Source organism: Octopus bimaculoides, chromosome 13 (genome assembly GCF_046866305.1).
Source record: "Octopus bimaculoides isolate indiv1 chromosome 13, ASM4686630v1, whole genome shotgun sequence".
Classification (NCBI taxonomy): domain Eukaryota; kingdom Metazoa; phylum Mollusca; class Cephalopoda; order Octopoda; family Octopodidae; genus Octopus; species Octopus bimaculoides.
Genome location: NC_142940.1, coordinates 62207558 through 62228424, shown reverse-complemented (window position 1 = coordinate 62228424; position 20867 = coordinate 62207558). Strand labels below are relative to the sequence as shown.

Genomic DNA, 20867 nt, shown 5'->3' with positions numbered 1-20867 from the left:
CAACGAAGACCAATCATGAGTTGTACCTGTATTACAATGGGTCAGTCTTATCACACTCTGTGTCACGCTGAATCTCCCTGAGAACTACGTTAAGGGTACACCTGTCTGTGGAGTGCTCAGCCGCTTGCATTTCAATTTCATGAACAGGCTGTTCCATTGATTGGGTCAACTGGAGCCCTCGTCTCGTAACCGACAGAGTGTCATGTCAGTATATATATATATATATATATATATATATATATATATGATTGACCGTTGACTGAACACTATTCAATTTTTTTTCTCCGTGTTTTTCTCCTTGTCTCCGTATTCTTTCTGTTGAAGAGCGTAGCTCGAAACGTCAAAGACTTTCCGTATTCCCGAGCGTCATACTAATATATCCTTTTGTTATTTACACCACCTGCCCTCGTCTGTTGTTATTATTTGTTTATTCTCCCATATATATATATATATATACAGACAAACGGAGAGAGAGTGAAAGAGAAATACACATACACGAACGTATATATACATAAACATAACATGCGTATAACAAAATATTGTAAATACAAACGATACAATAATCCTATGCATAATATTTAATGAAGTATTTAATGAAGTATTTGCTAATTAGCTTCAAAAGTAACACGAAATCACTTGGTTTTGTTTTCAAAATGATTTATTTTAAAGAATCAACATAGAAAATTATGAAACTAGAATTCCCTAATAAATTCAAGCATATACAGTTTATTTTTGTTTGTTTGTTTTTCCTTTCTATTTTATCGTAACTCCTCTTCGTTTTCATCACTATTTCATTTTTTCCACGCTTTCAAATCATCAAATGTTTGAGGTAGATCTCTGTGCTTTGTTTCTGGTAGACATAACAGCAATAATCCAGCTACCACTGACAAAAGGCCATAGACACTTAGAGGAAGCCATCTCACGTAAGATGACAATTGAAGGATAAAAGGTGCAAAAATGCTACCGAAGCGGGCAAACATTGAAGCAACACCTAACCCATTTCCTCTGTAAAAAAAGAAGAATTGTGATTAATGTCCACGTATTTCTAGTAGCGTTTGTCTGTCACTCATTATTGATTATTTTTGTTTACTCTATAGTATTGAAAAATAGGAATATTTTCTCACCAAAAAAAAATACTGCTTGAATATTCACAGATATGACCTGTACAAAAGTATTCCTCACACATCAAAAACAGTCCAACCATCACACTAACTTTTATTAGGGCGGCATATAAAAATGTTTCTTTTTAAATTGTTATTTTTTAAGTCATTAACAGAGCAGAAATCTATGACATCTTTCTGTTCTTTCAATCATAGCTACAATATTCACTGCTCTTGTGAATATTGCTAGACTAAGTTGTAGTAACCTCTCATTTTATTTCATCATGTTTGCTAATGTATTACTATATACTTCACCTTCTGCCCTCTACGGTCAATGACAGATTCATTTTATAGACATTCAGCCTTTTTCTGACAACGGTTTGTTTCACAGAGAAATGCAAAATCTAAGTAAAACAAGTAAATTGTCCAAATAGAGGTGAAATTCAGGATAAGAGGTGAAGATGTATCAACGGTGAAAGAACAACCAGTAAAGAGTCTCGGCAGATGGTACAGAGATTTACTAAATGATAAGAAACAAAGCAAAGAAACACGCGATTTAGTGGAACAAGGACTAAAGGCAATTGACAGAACAACATTACTGGGGAAATTGAAATGTTGGATACTGCAATTTGGACTGTACCCAAGGATAATGAAGCTTAGAGTCACGTGACAGTTAGCTCGTGCTAGCTCCTGGAGCCTACCGGCGAGTATTTAAAGGGAAATTTGGCAGGATGGTCATTCGCTCGCTGCCATCGAAGAAACCAAAGAACAAAAGACCAAAGAAAAAGGAGAAAAAAAGTGCACTCAACACAAGAGTTGAAGACACTTCCGAAAGTGAGTGAGGGGCACCACGTCGAAAACGGTAGAGGAGTAGGGGCCGAAACCGGATGTGGTTCCTCCTGATGATGTCTTTAGTCACTGGGTCCTATAAAGGAGCTGTTGAGGTAGCAAACCACGAAACGTGGTTGGAATTCCACTTGAAATGGGGAACTGGATATTATATACTGAATTGCCACGACCCCTACAAGCGACGAGTCATTATCTTTAGTTAATCTAGTTTATGCAAAGTATCTTTATGTGTGCATCATTGCAACTACATTTCTAAATTATCTAGTGTTAAACTGGGGTGATGTTCAAAAGGAATTTATGTATCATTCACTCATTGCTTTTTAATCTGAAGATAAATACTCCTGTTGTAAATTACTGCGTATTGTGATCGTCTTAATCAATATCGAGAAATTCGAACTGATCAATGAATAGTGACAGTTTGATGAGGTGAAAAGAAATTAGAGTTATGTTTTTGCTACAGACACACTACTGTAGCATCACCTATCTACACTCAGAAAACAGCTTAGATTGATATCGACTTGGCTAATTGTAATGCTCACATTTTCACAGAGATTTGAAAAAAACTTACCGAACAACAGTCGGAAATATTTCTGCAGATAAGAGATAAATTGAAGCAAAAGCTGCGGAGATTCCAAACTTTCCAAGAATAACCATTGCCAGAGGAAACCAAAATGATCCTAAATTCAATAAAATCAAAGATTATTACCGAAATATATTTTTGACAGATATTACATTTTAGCATCATGCTTGTTAATACGGGAAATACATTATCATTTAGCAGAAGTTCTTCTCTACGGTATATTTTTGATTCAATACTTTGTAGTTAAAAGCTCCTTTTTAGCCCTTTACTGTGATGTAATATAATTGTGAAGCCTTTTATTGAACATGAAATTATTCAAGTAAAATTGATGCAAACACCGTAATTTCTGCCATACAAGTCGATGTTGTATATCGTATAAACATATAGAGTAGACATTCAAAGATTGTCACTATCTTTCCAAATCAAGTTGCATTGAATATTTGGTCCTCCAAAATTGTAGTGGTATATAAATTGGCCTACCTTTTGGAGCTGAAAAATTCGACTTGTATGCCGGAAAATACGGTAGTCATTTTCAATAACATATAATCAGATAAGATGACGTTAATTTCCAATGTGTATAAAATATAAAATGAGTGTTATGCATTACCTTCGGCTACAAAATTTGAGACGATGCAGTTCAATCCACTAAACGTCATAAAGAAACTAATAGGCTTTCGATGATCAAAAAATCTAAATAAATAGTAAGCAGATATATGGCTGGGAAACTCCACGAGTATCATTAATAAAAAGTTTACATAACGATTTCCAGCCATATCAACAGAATTAAGGGTTACTCCGTAGTAAAGCATACTGATCACGCACCTGTAAAATAAAACAACTACATATTACATAAATAAATATATGCTCTTTTCATTTGTATTGCAAATGTTGGATTTCATTTACCATTAAAGAAAATATTTTGAGGGGTATTTTTTCTATTAAACATTCAAATATAAAATACATTAGAGTGATGTTTATATATTTCATAATAGACGAAAACATGGATGTGGGGCGAAGAAGCTCGCTATGTAACCACCTGGTTTCGGTTTTAGTTTCCTTACGTGGCACATTGGATAAGTGTCTTGAACTATAGCCTCGAGCCAACCAATGCCTTGTGAGTGAATTTAGTAGACGGAAAATGTGTGGAAGCTCGTCATATATATATATATATATATATATATATATATATTGCTGGCCTTGTGCCAAAATTTGAAACCAATATGATCATGATCAAATTTTATTCTATGATCAGTTACAATCGCTGCTGTGCAGTTTGTTACTATAATACACTTTGCCATATTTCATGCCTCAATCATTTTATTATAAGAGACATGGGCAATCTTTCTCAACTGCATCACTTCAAAATTTCAAGGTAATTTTTCGTTTTATGTGCCATTCATAAAGTCCCGTGGGCCGCAGTTTGCCCATTACTGTTTTACAACTACATTGAGCATTAACTATGAATTTGATTCGTAATACAAAAACTCGTATTGCTTTTATAAAATTTTTTGGTCATCCTCATAAATTTTCTGACAAAATGTTGTCCGGATTGCTACAAATCGCAGGCGTTGCCATTGCTTCAAAATGCATTTCTTTGAAATCTCTTTTAGCTCTGCAATAATGTTTAAACTAGGATAGCCTTCAGTTCACCTGAATATTTTACAGCAAGTAAGGCGACGAGCTAGCAGGATCGTAAGCACAACGGGCAAAATGCTTAGCAGCATTTCGTCCATCTTTACGTTCTGCGTTCAAATTCCGCCGAGGCCGACTTTACTTTCTATCCTTTCGGGATCGATAAAGTAAGTACCAATTGAGTACTGGCGTCTATGTAATCGACTTATCCCCTGCCTCGAAATTACTGGCCTTGTGCCAAAATTTGAAACCAACATTTACAACAAATAGAATAACACCAAAATGCGATCAGGCGTCTAAATACATGGTAGATATTTACCAACTAAAGCAAATATTAATCGTGATCGTAGCCATTTGGACCGTCTTAAATAGATCGATAAAACTATAAGTCTTTTCCGAGGACCATCTTCTTTTGACCGGTTTTCTTTCTTTCGTTATATCCTCCCAAAAAACATTGAACACCTCCTGATGATCGAGATTATTTTTCATCATCATTTTCTCAAGAAGTTCTTTTGTTTCTCGAAAGCGTTTCCTGCCGATAAGCCACCTTGGAGATTCGAGAAGACAACTGAAACATGTTTTGTTAGAAGAAAAAAAAGCACTTTACATAGAGTTTGTCAAAAATATGAATTCTACTAATAAATTTAATGCACATTAATATTGTAGTTATTGCAGGCAAATAATTACATATATATATATATATATATATATATATATATATATATATATATATATATATATATGTATGTATGTATGTATGTATGTATGTATGTATGTATGTATGTATGTATGCGTGTGTGTGTGTGTGTATTTATGCATGTATGTATGTATACGAGTTATTAATAGTTTCTTGCTTTGGAAACACGAGTCGAGACACATTTTGTAACGCTCCTTGTCACCGAGCAATCTTCGGGCTCTGTCCTTTGAAACGCGTGTATGTATTGAATCCTATTTTGTATTAAATCTAATTTTGATTCAACATCTTTTTCTCCTCCATTTTTCTATAACTGTTTATGGTATTTTTATACCTATAACGATATTTTACAACTATATATATATATATATATATATATATATATATATATATATATATATATATACATATACTATATGAATGACAAAATGACAAAACTTAATTATGTTTATTAGCTTGCAGTTATTTCTGCTATAAGGAATTGTACACCCAGAGCTTTAACATGAAGCGTTCCTTTATTGAAACAGCGTTTAAATATTAAAACACTTCCTCATAGCGGAAACACCTGTATACTAATGAATGTGGTTTTAAAATTCCTATACTTATATTTTGCTTATATATAGGATGTGAAGATGTGAGAATGGCAGTGAATCCATTCTACCTCACCACCGGGACTTAGTAATGCCGTGGGTGTTTTCTGGTTTCAATTTATCCAAAACCGCAAAAGATGCAGAAATGTCTCTCGTAAGTTGAAGGAAAAATGAATAACGTAAAGTCAAATTACGAAAATGCTCAGAACAAGTACTTTTTCTTTTTCTTTTTTTTTTTTTTGGTAAATTTAAATCGAATAAATAGAAGAAATCTGCCGAGAAATTGAAGAATTTAGTCTCATTTTGTATAAGAAGAAAATGAAAAATATACTTAACTCACTTCCAAAGGAAACAATTAGCCAGGGGTAGAAGACACACCGTCAATTCTAAATAATGCCAGTTAGGTATGGCATAGGCGAACGCTGGTAAAAGCATCGAAGTGAATGTATACATGGACATATGCACAAAACTAAGAGGTGTACGGTACCTTGAAGGGGCAAATTCTAAGTCTGTGAAATATAAAATAAACATAAATGCAACAAGTACTTTTGAGTTCTGAAAAATAAAATAATGGGGAAATATTGTTATATAGATGAGTTAAGTTCGTCTGATAATTAAAACAGTTAATTTCACTGACAACTAAAATTTTAATATCAATATATCTTTACATAGGTGCACATTCAAATACACATATGTGAGTGTATGTGTGCTTATTTTTAAGAATGTGTATATCAATGCACAAACAGTCACAGGCATGGCGTTGTGGTTAAGAAGTTTGTTTTACAATCATGTAGCTTTAGGTTCAGTCTTGAGAAAGTGTCTTCTACTTTAGCCCTGGGTCGACCTTGAGAGTGAATTTGGTAGGCGAAAACTGTGTTGAAACCTGTCCTCTGTGTGTGCGTGTTTGAGGGTTCGTAGAATCGTTAGCACGCCGGGCAAAATACTTAGCGACATTTCGTCCATCTTTACGTTCTGAGTTCAAGTTCTGCCGAGGTCAACTTTGCCTTACATCCTTTCGAGATCGATAAAAAAAAGTATCATTTGAGCTCTTGGATTGATGTAATCGACTTACCCTCTCTCCAAAATTGCTGGCCTTGTGCCAAAATTTGAAAGCACTATATATATTATGTATATTATATAAATACATATACATAATATTATAACCAATCTGTTTATGTACACACCAAATCTTGTAGTATCGAAGAACATACTAGTTTGCATATTACATCATTTAATATCCTTTAATATCAGACGCTTGTCAACGAGGAACCAAGATATGGTTAATATTAATAAGATTAAGCTTCTACTCTGTTTTATATGATTCTAAGTCCTTTGGCTACTGGAGATGATGTTAGACAATTATTGTGCTGACGATGGCTTTTGAGCAAGAAACACAGTGTCCACGGTTGTCACCTTATCTCCAAACAATAAGCCTGTCCTTTTCCTTAAAAGACAAGCTTAATGTGCTGATTAAACAACCAACCGGTTGTTTGTAAGTCAAAGTCCTTTCGTCGCTATTCGCGAATTCTTGAGTGGCTGCTATTCGCAACCTCTTCAATGGCATACTATCTTCCTTCAAGGCCTGCCTTAAGTATTTATTTATGCTATTCATTTTAATCAATATTTCTTCGCTCATATTGTATTTATATATGCATGTATGTATGTATATATTATGTACGTACGTATGTATGTATGTATGTACGTATGTATGTATGCATGTATGTTGCTTATGTAAGTTATGAACATGCGCATATATGTACACGCGTATATATAATATATATTATATAATATATACCATAAAATAAATATTATAATGTATAATGTGCGCATGTTCTATAGATATATGTGTGTTTGAGTTTTGTTGCATAAACAAGAGAAAAATACACTATTCAAATAAATCCATATAAAAGTTTGCGGGGAAAATATTTTTTTGGAATAACTTACTGAGTGCATAAGTACTGATTGAAATACCCATAAAACCAGAAGCTTGCATACAATGGAAAATCATAAACGCGATGGATGATGGCATGAAGATTTTGCTGATTCCACAAACAGCAAAGAATGTGTTCGACATAAAAAAAGTAAGTTTCCGACCAAATCTACACGAAAAACAGAAATGTAAATTAATCATTGATACGTAAATGTAAAAATTAGTTAAGTTCTACTAAATCCGACTTAGTTCGAATTAGTAAATGTATCATTGACCGTATTCTACCCCTGGTTAGAACTAACCCTAAGCTTCTGCTCTGGAAATGCAGAGGAGACGTCATCACTTGGTTTCACTCTCTTCATAATAAACAATACACCCATTTCATTCAGTTTGACATCTCAAATTATTATTCATCAATATCATCAATTCTCTTAAATAAAACCTTAATCTTCGCCTGAAAATATGTTTCAAGTTCCCGATCTGACATCAATATCATTCTGTACATTATTTACATTATTTACATTATTTATAATTGACGGAATTTTGTCATCATCTTATTTGTTGTTAACACAACGTTTCGGCTGATATACCCTCCAGCCTTCATCAGGTGTCTTGGGGAAATTTCGAACCTGGGTTCTCATTCCTAAGGTAGTTTTCGATGTAGTTGTTATTATTATTATTATTATTATTATTATTATTATTATTATTATTATTATTATTATTATTATTATCATTATTATTCAGGTCACTGCCTGGAATCGCACTCGGAATCTTGGGATTAGTAGCCCCGCTCTTAACCACTACGCCATATGCCCGTATGGCTATAGTAGAAGACATACTTTTTCGTCTGTCTTTACGTTCTGAGTTCAAATTCCGTCGAGGTCGACTTTGCCTTTCATCCTTTTGGGGTCGATAAGTTAAGTACCAGTTGCGTACTGGGGTCAATCTAATCGACTGGTCCCATCCCCCAGAATTTCGGGCCTTGTGCCAGAGTAGAAACGAATACACACGTGATGACAACACAGTGAGCTGACAGAATCGTTTAGCGTACCAGGCAAGCTTTTTAGCGGCATTACATCCGCCTTCACGATCTGAGTTCAAATTCCACCGAGATCGATTTCGCCTTTCATCCTTTCAGGATCAACAAGACATGTACCAGTTAAAAACTGGTGTCTATGCAATCGACTTATTTCCTTCGTTCCTCCTCTAAAATCGCTTGCTTTGTAACAAAATTTGTAACCAACATAGACGTGGTGACAAGGCAGAATCGTTAGCATTCTGCGTTCAAATCCCGTCGCGGTCGACTTTGCCATTTATTCTTTCGAGGTCGGTAAGACAAGTGCCAGTTGGACACTGGGATCGATGATATCAACTTTCCTCCTCCTCTAAAATTGCTAACCTGGTGCCAAAATTCAAAATCAATATAGACGGGATGAGTTGTCTTGTTTGTCTGAGCTAATACTACACCATTTCTAACTTCATAATCAAGAAGAGGAAATATCAGCAATATATTTCATGCACTCAAGAAGATATTTTCTTCTGACGATGACTGATTCTACTATTAAATGGAAATTATTCTCGCACACTAAAGGAAAGAACTCTGGTAGAATGCATAAATCATGAAAGTGACCAAAATCAATAACTATAAACTGAATATACATTTAAGACTGAATATTATGTTTAAGAAAAATATTTATTGAAATATAGCTTACCTATCAGATAAAACACCAAATATGATTGATCCAATAAGATAACCGACAAAATAAACGGACTGCAATGTGGATTTTAACCATTTTTTCCCACACACTAAATCAAACTATAACAAAATAAATATGAAATAGATAATATTACAAAGTCAAGATTATTGCTCAATTTTGCTTAATTTCAACGTGTACCATCTGTAATGTAATCATCGTTATTATTTTTCATTTGGTTAGAAAGTACAGAATGAGATCACTTCCCGTTAATTATACTTATATCGTGGCACTCCGTCGGTTACGACGACGAGGGTTCCAGTTGATCCGATCAACGGAACAGCCAGCTCGTGAAATTAACGGGCAAGTGGCTGAGCACTCCACAGACAAGTGTACCTTTAACGTAGTTCTCGGGGAGATTCTGCGTGACACACAGTGTGACAAGACTGACCCTTTGAAATACAGGTACAACAGAAACAGTGAGAGAAAGTTGTGGTGAAAGTAAATGCATATATGCATGTCTGTATATATGTATGCTTTAGAGACATACACGCGCGCATGCAGAGAGAGAGAGAGAGAGAGAGAGAGAGAGAGAGAGAGAGAGAGAGACAGCGACCGACAGACATAGATAGATAGATAGATAGATAGATAGATAGATAGATGTAGAATTGATTCATGTATTTGCTCTGTGTATCAGAAATATGATTTCTTATGAAATAATCATGCTTTTCCCGATTATGTAAGCGTAATAAGTCATTGGAAAATAACGGTTTCGCTGGTAACGTACCTGCAATATACAGACGGTCAGTAGCAACGATGAAATAACGTGACATTACCTCTTGTTTTACAGTAATTGCTTCATTCTTTGACTCACCTCGCTTACAACTGTAGAAAAATTCTCTGTTAGAAATTTCCGTCCATAAGAACATGGTATTTTCGATAAATTGACAGTTGACGTTGAACGAAATATTTCAGTTAAAGTGTTGTTATACAGAGAACAGTGATCGTCTTCAGGTTGAAACAGTTGTAGATATTCATTCTCTGTAAAAGCTGCAGGAATTGCTGAAGTATCATAATTTGGAGGATAGCACACGAAAGGAACATTTGCAGTAATAAATGCTAAACTCATTGCACTCATCACTGTAAAAAGCCTTGTCGCAAACAAAAAAGTGTAGAACCAGCATTGGAAAGGTCCAAAGCCACATTTTTCTATTAGTTGTGTGATATCCCGCTGTGAAAAAGCTGAAATATGGAAGATGAATTCCAGTTATTCCATCATGTTAAACCGTTAATCCCTACACATTTTTTCTGTCTCCGATTTTTCGTTCTCTCCCTATTTTTTTCCCCCTCTCATCCCTTTCTGTCGAAGAACGTCGGCTCGAAACGACAAATACTTTTCCTTTCTTCCTGAGCGTCAAACTAATACACCTCTTTGTTGTTTTCTTATCTCTCTTCATCTTTTGTTTTCTTTAAATTTGAACTAAAATTAAACATCATGTTTCTGGCTGAATATAAATTGCAACACAAGTCAAAATGATAAGAATTCATTTAATATTTGTTACAGTAAAACATGTACCTACAAAAGTATGTGCGGTAATCAGCATTTGGAACTCAATTAAATTACGTTGAATACTCTTCAGAATATTCTTCAGATGAGATGTAAATCAGATAATAAATTATGGTATTGATAGAATTGAGCAGCAGGTTGAAACACTAAGCTAAACGTCTGAGAAATATTTGAAAACAAAATACACCTTGTTAATATAACTAGAACATTTTATTCTTTTACTTGTTTCAGTTATTTTGACTGCGGTCATGCTGGAGCACCGTCTTTAGTCGAGCAAATCGACCCCAGAACTTATTCTTTGTAGGCCTAATACTTATTCTATCGGTCTCGTTTACCGAACCGCTAAGTAACGGTGACGTAAACACACCAGCATCGGTTGTAAAGCGATGTTGGACACACACACACACACACACACACACACATATATATATATATATATATATATATATATATATATATATATACGACGGGCTTCTTTTCAGTTTCCGTCTACTAAATCCACTCACAAGGCTTTGGTCGGCCCGAGGCTATTGTAGAAGATCACTTGCCCAAGGTGCCACGCAGTGGGACTGAACCCGGAACCATGTGGTTGGTAAGCAAGCTACTTACCACACAGCCACTCCTGCGCCTGTATTTAAAAAAATATATTTATAAGTCAGTAAAATTTCACATCTTAATCAGGATCCGGTTATATTAAAAATAATTATTTACGTGTAATTTCTTCTTTTATTGTTTTTACTTCAGATTCTTGAGTTTCATCCATGTTAAAAAGAGAGTTTGCCTTAATTTTGCCTTGAAATCCCCAATTCTGTTCTCCTGTAAGAAAATATTTGAAAGAGACAAAACAGCAACCATATTAATAAAATTACTCATGTAAATTAGTTTATTTAAAACTAGCTGAATGACTCGGCGTTGTCCGGGTTACTGTTGTTCTTATTCAGGTTAGTAAACAATAATTATAAAGATATATTTTTGCTCATAATTATTTTAAAATATCTGAATTTTATTTTGAAATGTCCAAATTGTAATGATACTAGAATTCAGAACTGGAAATCCGTCGATCTTGACAGCTTGTTTAATCATTTGGTTAATCAACCAGCCAGGTGTTTGTCAGTCTTTCCGCTGACAAATTAACCGAGTGATTAAACAAAGCAATCGACTAGTTTAGTTAAATAAGTAACCAATTGGGCAACAGTAAAGTGAAGCTGTACTAGTGCGTGTGTTTATTATTGGCATAATGATCCTCCTGGGATATAAAGAAAAATGTTTCAACAAGGGATTCACATTATTATTATTATTATTATTATTTTATGGGTTTTTCCACGTGTAACCTTTCCTTTTTCGAAGCGCCTCCCCCTTTGGGAGTTCTACTTATTTATTTATCTATTTATTTATCTATTTATTTATTATATCTTTCTCCGTTTTCTTCCTCTGTTTAGACGAACTTTCCTACCTTTTCGGACAAAACCTTTTGTAACCTTCGTCCTGTCTTTGTACTTATATGTTTTTAATTGATATTAGCCCTTGTGGCCAATAAAACGAATTAATTATTATTATTATTATTATTATTATTATTATTATTATTATAACAACAACAACAACAACAACAACAACAATAACAATAATAATAATAATAATAATAATAATAATAATAATAATAATAAAAAAGGCAGCGAGCTGACAGACTTGTTAGCACGCCGGGTAAAATGCTTAGCGGTATTTCGTCTATCTTTATGCTCTGAGTTCAAATCCCGCCGAAGTGTACCTTGCCTTTCATGCTTTCGGAGCCGATAAAATAGGAATTATTCAAGCATTGCGATCGATGTAATCGATTGGTTCCGTCTCGCAAAATTTCAAACCTTGTGACTTTAGTAGAAAGGATTATTATTATTATAATTATTATTATTATTATTATTATTATCAATAAGCAATACATAAATGATGCCGAATTACATCACATAAATAAAGTTGGTGTTTGTGTCAAAGAAAACAATTAGATCATATCATGCGCGCGGGGGGGGGCGTGTGTATGTGCGCGCGTGTGTGTGTGTGTGTAGTTAAAGATCTGCTGACCCGTGAGTATGTTTGTTTTCATCAACACCATACATTTTTTGATTAGTTTCTCTTCATTTAAGAAAGAAAAAAAAGAAAAAAGAACCCGGGTTCCACTGACAACAAAATAATATTTACCAATATGTCCTGCTCCAGAATGTAATAAGCCATGCAGACGTTATCAATCCAGCTGTCAGAATACATCAAGTATATCGTAACACCGCTTCCCATTGCTGCAGTGAATGGCCTTGATGTGGTTTAATCAGTTTTCAATTATGTAACATACAGCACACCTATGCGCGTGCGTGACTGCTTGTATGTACAGTAACCCCTCGCCATATCGCGGTTCACTTATCGCGGTTTATTATTTAAGCTGACGTCGATTCTTCCGTGGTGTTGTTTTGCATTTATAATAAAATAAATATATGCAAATTATAAAGACAATAAAAAAAAATATACAGTAGAGAACTGTTTCTACTTCGCAGATTTTCACCTCTCGCGGGGTGGTTTTTGGAACGTAGTAATCGCGATAGTCGAGAGATTACTGTTTGTGTGTCGATATGTGTGCGTATATCTGACTGTGTGCATGCGTGTGCGTGCACGCATGTCATAGTCGTCTATGTGTATATGTGTGAGCCACATATAGACAACCATATGCGCGTCTATTTATGCATGCTTGTCTATCTGTGGCTACTTTCAGGGCTTCAACAAGAAGAAATCGTTACCAAGGAGACTAAAAACGTCAAAGCAACAGGTAAAAAAAAAAAAGGCAAGCCAGTAAACAATTTGATGACTGACATTGAGAAAAACCCCTATGTAGACAGTAAACATTTTGAGGCAAAAATGATTGTGTTAACCAGAAAACAACCTACCAATGGCTTCAAGGGTTTCAAGGGCGAAAGCATACGTTTTCACTCGTACACACACTACAGTAAAAACCCTTTCGCTTATCTTTCTCTTTGCTCTTTTTATTTGTTACAGTCATTGGTTTGCAGCCATGCTGGAGCACCGCCTTTGAGAGTTTTAATTGAACAAATCGTTCCCAATACTTAGGTATTCGTTTTTATCTTTATTTTTTAAGTATGGTACTTACTCGGATTTTTTGACTAAACCGTTATGGGAACGTAAACTAACCACCACCAGTTGTCAAGCAGTTGGGGTGCCAGACACACACACACACACATATATGACGAGCTTGCACAGTTTACGTCTACCAAATCCATGACAAAGCATTGTTCGGTCTGGAGCTGTAATAGACGACGCTTGTCATAGGTGCCGCACAGAGGGACCGAACCCGAAATCACACCATTGCATAGCGAACCTCTAAACCACAAACCCGTGGCTGCGCCTACGCATACATAATGTTACAGATACGCTGTAAAATGACAAGATACACTATCCGGCTACATTATTGCTTTATTGCGTTGCGAAATATATAGAGATATATATTAACTGTACTTACATTCTCTATTGTTGTGATTCATTGAACGTTTATTCCGGTGCCATTAAGTTCTAGATGAAATATTAACAGACAGAAAATGTATTCAAAAACATCTTTAACCAGTACAACATACATTAATCTTGCTTTTGAAAAATGTTGACCGACGACGCAAGAACAACTATTTTGTTAAGACGTCTTGCGACAGATTTTACGCTACATTTAGATATCCGAGAAATATTCCACAGTTGACACTTTGCTTTCCCTCTATTATTCATCATTGCCAGAGCTACAATAAACATTGGTGCTCAGTTCCATCATATTCTAAGAGTGATTTTATTTACAGCACACCATAACCGAAAATGTTCTGTAGTGATACTTTATCAAGCATGCATCACTTAAAAACTCGAACATCATCGTATCGTCATCGATAAAAGTATCATCTCACATAACTGTTTTCACCAATTCTTAAAAGAACGGACGCTGAAAGATGGAGAATCGGCTTTCTTTTCAGAGCTGAATATCGTCGACCTTGTCTCCATCGCGTCAAAGAAAAATGTCTTTTTTTTGTTTTTGTTTTTTTGTTTTCTCATTTCGTTAATTTTCCTTGGCGTTGAAACAATCTTTTTCGTTTCGAATTGTTATTAAACATTGCAACTTTTCACTGTTTTCAATATTTCTCTACCTGTTTAACAAATGCAGAAAGCGGCATTCCTTTATTTCTTGTGTGGGTTTTCTTTTTGTTTTGTTTTTTTGTTGTTGTTTTTTTGGTATTAGATCTTTTTTTCTTTGCCCACACATTGGCATACTAATTGACAGGTATGCAAAATACATAAAAGTCACTACTTTTTGTAGTCTGCAGTTCTCGCTCTTGCATTCAGCTTTGCTTTCGTGGGAAACATGTGTCACCACGAGTACCTTGCATGATATTAATGTCATTTTTTCATTTCACATCTCAACATACATTTGTATGAAACCTCGCGTTATCTTTGCTTTCCTCAAATCTCACTTTCAAACGGCGTCACATTGCACAAATCTCATTCGCATCTGGTGCAGTGCTATGCATCTCTCAATCGCTTCTCACACGTCTACATGGCATTTTATTTCAATCCCTTCGCCATATTACCACCTTTCAAGTCAATTGAGTTTTCGCTTTGCATGGTACTATGCTTTTCGTTGCGAAATACTCCGGTTTTATTCCTTATAGGCTTGAACAGAGTTAAAGAAACACTTACATACAAACATATATCCTTATACATTTACTTTATTCTATGTGTGCTTTCACTATATCAACGGTTATGTTCTTATGAATTTTAAACATTAAGCTCGCGTTCCTGACATAGCTAACCAAATGCCGCTCCTAGTTTGGATTAAAACTGTTTTTTTTTTAGCCTAACTTTCCAAGACAACCTTTACATATCACACAACAGTAGCAGACTCTGCTCCTTGTTACAATAACTTACTTCACCCAGACTACTAACACACACACACACACACACCGCCACCTCTTTTGCTAGGCGCTTATCAACCAATACATATCTATATTGTCAGGTTCACCTTGCTTTTCACTTCGCTCACAAACAACTAGTAACACATATATATCACCAGAAGCATTTATACTTCATTATACAGTTCGAATATTGAGCATGTGATTTTGTTCTTAATATTCAAATTCACTTGAAAATTTACTTACACGTATACGCAATTTGACTTTTCCGACTCAAAGATAGACACATACATGTCCGTTATACATATTCCTGCACAAAACAATAGTCAAATTTTCTTTTCTAGCCCATTACATGCTTACACTGACCATCACGTTATGTAAAAGAAACAAAAAAACTCTTTGATTAGGATGCAAATTTTCGAAGAGACAAATCTATCCAGTGGTGGCGCGTGGCTTGGTGGTTAGAGTGTTGGACTCATGATCGTAAGATTGTGGTTTCGATTCCTGGACTGGGCAACGCGTTGTGTTCTTGAGCAAAACACTGCATTTCGCATTGTTCTAGTCCACTCAGCTGGCAAAAATGAATTATTCCCGCGACGGACCGGCGTCCCATCCAGGCGGGAAATATATACGCCATGGAAACTGGGCCCCATGAGTATACGTGATTCGGGAAGGAACTTTACTTTCGTTTCTCTTTTTTTCTCCCCAATTTTCTATCCGCCTTTCATTTGTTGATTTATAGCCAACTTTTGGCAGAGGAATAATGTTACAGGAAATTTAGTTAGATTCAAAACGCAAGGTTGGAGTTCACTGACCAGAATCCGCGAAATGACTAGTGAAAGAAAGTCAGGAAAGCACCCGTGGGAATATGCCAGCATAAACTTTATTGTTACTGTTTTACTGGAAAACAGACATCAAATGATGATGGCGATGATGATGATGATGGTCGATACACACACACGGTGATTGCTCCGCCATGTGCTTCTTCGTTATCGATGGCATTTCTGACTTCCCATCCATGACCTGTCAGTTGAATGTTTAGTCCTGTTGCAGGTCTACCAGGCTTGAAGCACAGGTGACATACGATAGGTGTAACTTCCCGTACACTTCGGACTGTTTACGTCAGCAGATGTTGCCACTCTTCTATCGTCATAAGACTTTCAGTAGATGAAATGACAAATCAGGTCACCATAGAGAGAGACATCTGTTCGTCATTGGATTATAGTGAGAAACGTTTGTACAACACGTGTATATACATACATACATACCAGGGACGTGCCACCTAGGTAGGCAAGGTAGGCAGTGCCTACCTTGAATAAAATAGAAAGTCATCATAAATATATATAAACATATACATACACACATACAGATATGACCGGTTTCTCTCAGTTTTCATCTACCAAATCCACTAACAGGACTTTAGTGGGCCTAGGGCTATAGTGGAAGACACTTGCTGAAGATGCGGCACAGCATTCCCAAAAGCAACAAATAAGATTTCCAGCAAATCACTTATTCTCTCCTGATGACTCCATAAGCTTACTAGCATCAGGATGCAGAGCTTTCAACAGGTAGCTCTTGCACCTGCAAGTTGATTGCAAAAGCAAATAATCAGTGAAATTTTTGTATTGCCATGTTAATTGTTCTTGACATAAATTCACTTCCTCATAACAGTAAATAATATCTAGGGTCAAATAGTGTGAATAAATTATATAGGTTAGAAGTAAACAGTTGGTGAAAATCAGATTAGAAAATGTGGGAAACTTTCATCATACATTGATCAAATCAGTGAATTCTATGCGTAATTTATAACTGAAGTGAGTACAAGACTTGGTTAGATGTTCCAAATATAAAATAAAAGAAGAAGAATATAAGAGCAAACCAACTTTATTTAGATTTCAAATTGTTATGAATATCCACAAGCCTGACTGGTTCCCATGCCGATGGCACATAAGAAGCACCATTCACCTGAGTGGCTCCTGTGCCAGTGGCACGTAAAAAGCACCCACTACACTCTTGGAGTGGTTGGTGTTAGGAATGGCATCTAGCTGTAGAAACCTTGCCAGATCAGATTGGAGCCTGGTGCAACCTCCAGGCTTGCCAGTCCTCACTCAAGCCATCCAACTCATGCCAGCATGGAAAGCGGACGTTAAATGATGATGATGATGATTGGTGCAGTCAGAACTCTGAAATTTGAAATTTACAATTGAAATGATGAAATGTTTGAGAAAATGTGGTCCAACTCACTCCAGCACTTACATCTTCATAATCATTTCATGCCTGTTTTCCATATTGGCATGGATTGGACAATGGACATAAAAACGTTGACGATGATAATTCAAAGCTTACACCCATGAGCATGTAAGTTTCAGCATAAAGTTAAGAAGGAACCACACCATAAATAAAAATAAAAATGTCACCAACAACAAAACTAGTCCCTTGATGGGATAACAATAAAAATTTGAAAACAATCAACATAATGTACCTGAAAAAGTGTACATAGGATATATGTACATCCAGGTATATTTATATATATTTAAGGAATACTTATGTCCTATTAAAGTATGAGAAAATATTCTATTATATGACTCATTTATTCCTGATTATTTAGGGTCAACTAAGGCAGCAACCTGGTAGAATTATTAGCATGCCAGACGAAATGCTGAGTAGTATTTCATTTATTGCTACATTCTGAGTTCAAATTCTGCTGAGGTCGACTTTGCCTTTCATCCTTTAGGGATCGATAAAATAAGTACTAGTTGAACAATGGGGTCGATGTAATTGACTCATCCCTTCCCCCAAAATTGCTGCCTTTGTGATAAAATTTGAAACCTTTATTTAGGGTCAATACTCTGGTATGAATACATACTTATTGTTAAAGCACTTTTCAGAGAAAATGGTTAACAAAAGTTTCATGAGCAGTTTCTCTCAGGTAAGAATACACATCATGGTTAAGTCATGAGGATGAGAAAGGGTTACCACAAATATTAGTGGTATGTTTTGGCTTTTTGGGCTTTTTTTTTAATGTACCAATACACTTGTGCTGACTTAATTGATGATTTTGAGATAATTACTTTCCACATATATCACAATGTGGGTTTTCTCCAGTAAATGTTTATGTTCCCTCAAATTCATATTTCGAATGAATGCTTTACCACAGACATCAACAATGGAATAGATTTTCTTCAGTATGAATACGTTTGTGATCAATCAAGGAATTTCTTTGAGGAAATGATTTGTCACAAATATCACAATAATATGGGTTTTCCCCAGTATGAATACGTCTGTGTACAACTACAGCAGGGCTTTGAGAAAATGCCTTACCACAGATATCACAATGATATGGGTTTTCACCAGTATGAATGCGTTTGTGCACAGTTACAGCAGGACTTTGAGAAAATGCTTTACCACAAATATCACAATGATATGGTTTTTCTCCAGTATGAGTACGTGTGTGTGCAGTTAAGGCGTTACTTCGAGGGAATGATTTACCACAAATATCACAATGAAATGGCTTTTCTCCAGTATGAATACGTTTGTGTCTAGTCAAGCCACTATTTTGAGGGAATGATTTACCACAGATATCACACTGATATGGTTTCTCTCCTGTATGAGAGCGTTTGTGAACATTTAACTTATCATTTCGAGAGAATGACTCACCACAGATATTACAGTGAAATGGCTTTTCTCCAGTATGAATACGTTTGTGCTTAATTAACTGGTTATTTTGATTGAATGATCTACCACAGAAATCACAATGGTATGGTTTTTCTCCAGTATGAATGCGTTTGTGATCAGTTAAGTTAGTACTTTTAGCAAATGATTTACTGCACATATCACACTTATATGGTTTCTCTCCTGTATGAATACGTCTGTGTGTAGTTAAAATATCTTTACGAGTGAATGATTGACCACAGATATCACATTCATATGGTTTCTCTCCTGTATGAACACGTTTGTGAGTAGTTAATTCATCAGTTCGAGAGAATGCTTTACCACAGATATCACAGTGATATGGTTTCTCTCCTGTATGAATGCGTACATGAGTAGTAAGATGACCTTTTGTAGTGAATAACTTTTTACAGATACAACATTCATAGGATGAGTTTTCTAACATTTTTGTCATCTCTTTAGTAAAAGAAAAATTATATTGCTTCTCTCTTCTCTTAATGCATTTGTGAACATTTAACTTATCATTCCGAGAGAACGTTTTACCACAAGTTTCACAGAGATATGGTTTTTCTCCGGTATGAAGACGTTTGTGAACAGTTAGATAACTCTTTGTCGTGAATGATTTTTCACAGATATCACATTCATAAGAAGACTTTCCAAAATCTTTTGCCATCTCTTCAGAATGAAAGAAAAATCAATCTTTTAATTCATTTAACCAAAAATTTGCTTCTCTTACCAGAATATATGCACATGCTTCTCATTTTCCTTTTTTTATAATGTATTCATAACAAATATTCCTTCTGCTGTATTTCTATCAACCATGATCTTTAACCAAAATATCTAAAAATGCAGCAAAGTTCTTTATCAGTTTATCTAAAGTCTATTTAGAATGCAAAATTATTTTGTACTTATTCCAGACAGTGAATTACAGAAAGTGTTGCTAATATTTTCACCCAGAAGAAACCTTTCACCACAATTCACCAAATTTATGTAAGCATGGTGATATTTCTTCTGTATAACATATTCCTTTGTCTTTAAAAGATGATAAATGTTGCAGATTCTTCTGATGTAAATATATTTTAATGTCAACGTCAGCAAGTATCCTGAAATAATAATAAAAAAGAGAATAAGATGGAGAGGACAATTATTTTAAGTGCAAAGATTCTATAGCAGAAATTTAATTTCTTTTACTTGAACATCTGAATTCCTCCACTAAGGTGTAGGCATGGCTGTGTGGTAGGAAGTTTACTTCCTAACTACAAGATTCTTGGTTTAGTTCCACTGTGTGGCACCTTGGGTAAGTGTTTTCTGCTACAGCCCAAGATCAACCGAAACCCTGAGTGGATTTGGCAGATGCCAACTGAGAAGCCGATAGTGTGTGTAGGGAGAGGGGGATGTTTCTTATCGATTCTGGATTGGAACACATCACATAAACCAATCATTACTTTTCTAGTTTTTTATATTTTCAGAAAATTTTTGCAAATTTGTGCTTTGCAAATTCTATCTTGTATGATTATGTAAAAAAAATTTTTTGATTAAAATCATTTCACCCCCAACCATCCTTACAGATGCTCAAATTAGACTTAATCCATATTGATCATACCAGTATTGGAAAACTTGAAACT

General features: G+C 35.2%; 2 protein-coding genes across 7 annotated transcripts; both read right to left on the bottom strand.

Annotated features, from left to right (window-relative positions):
- Positions 1-640: 640 nt before the first annotated feature.
- LOC106880866 (organic cation transporter protein) lies at positions 641-20113 on the bottom strand. 6 transcript variants are annotated; one of them, XM_052972533.2, is made up of 11 exons: positions 19979-20110; positions 14151-14200; positions 11348-11452; positions 9944-10311; positions 9088-9191; positions 7390-7544; positions 5786-5954; positions 4481-4729; positions 3137-3351; positions 2518-2626; positions 641-1005 (listed from the first exon to the last, which is right to left on the bottom strand). In XM_052972533.2, the coding sequence occupies exons 3-11, from the start codon at positions 11397-11399 to the stop codon at positions 792-794; spliced, it is 1635 nt and encodes a 544-aa protein (XP_052828493.1). In that variant the 5' UTR covers positions 11400-11452; positions 14151-14200; positions 19979-20110; the 3' UTR covers positions 641-791. The 6 variants fall into 6 exon arrangements, with proteins under 6 accessions (XP_052828493.1, XP_089218044.1, XP_014786503.1 ...); XM_089361918.1 differs by lacking the exon at positions 19979-20110 and adding an exon at positions 15820-16800 and having other exon boundaries at positions 12827-14200; XM_014931017.3 differs by lacking the exon at positions 19979-20110 and adding an exon at positions 15820-16799.
- On the bottom strand, positions 17442-19979 carry LOC106880853 (uncharacterized). The gene has a single exon (XM_052972535.2). It carries the CDS (start codon positions 19913-19915, stop codon positions 18734-18736), a length of 1182 nt encoding a protein of 393 aa, XP_052828495.1. The 5' UTR covers positions 19916-19979; the 3' UTR covers positions 17442-18733.
- Positions 20114-20867: the final 754 nt, after the last annotated feature.

Excerpts from the sequence above, each read along its gene's own strand:
- LOC106880866 (XM_052972532.2), bottom strand. The coding sequence starts at position 20,003 with ATGAGAAGCATGTGCATATATTCTG. Across the intron at positions 7,545-9,087 it reads TTTGGTGTTTTATCTGATAG|ATTTGGTCGGAAACTTACTT; the intron begins GTAAGCTATATT and ends TTTTTCGTGTAG. Across the intron at positions 3,352-4,480 it reads ATTAATATTTGCTTTAGTTG|GTGCGTGATCAGTATGCTTT; the intron begins GTAAATATCTAC and ends TTTATTTTACAG.
- LOC106880853 (XM_052972535.2), bottom strand. The coding sequence starts at position 19,915 with ATGGCAAAAGATTTTGGAAAGTCTTCTTATGAATGTGATATCTGTGAA.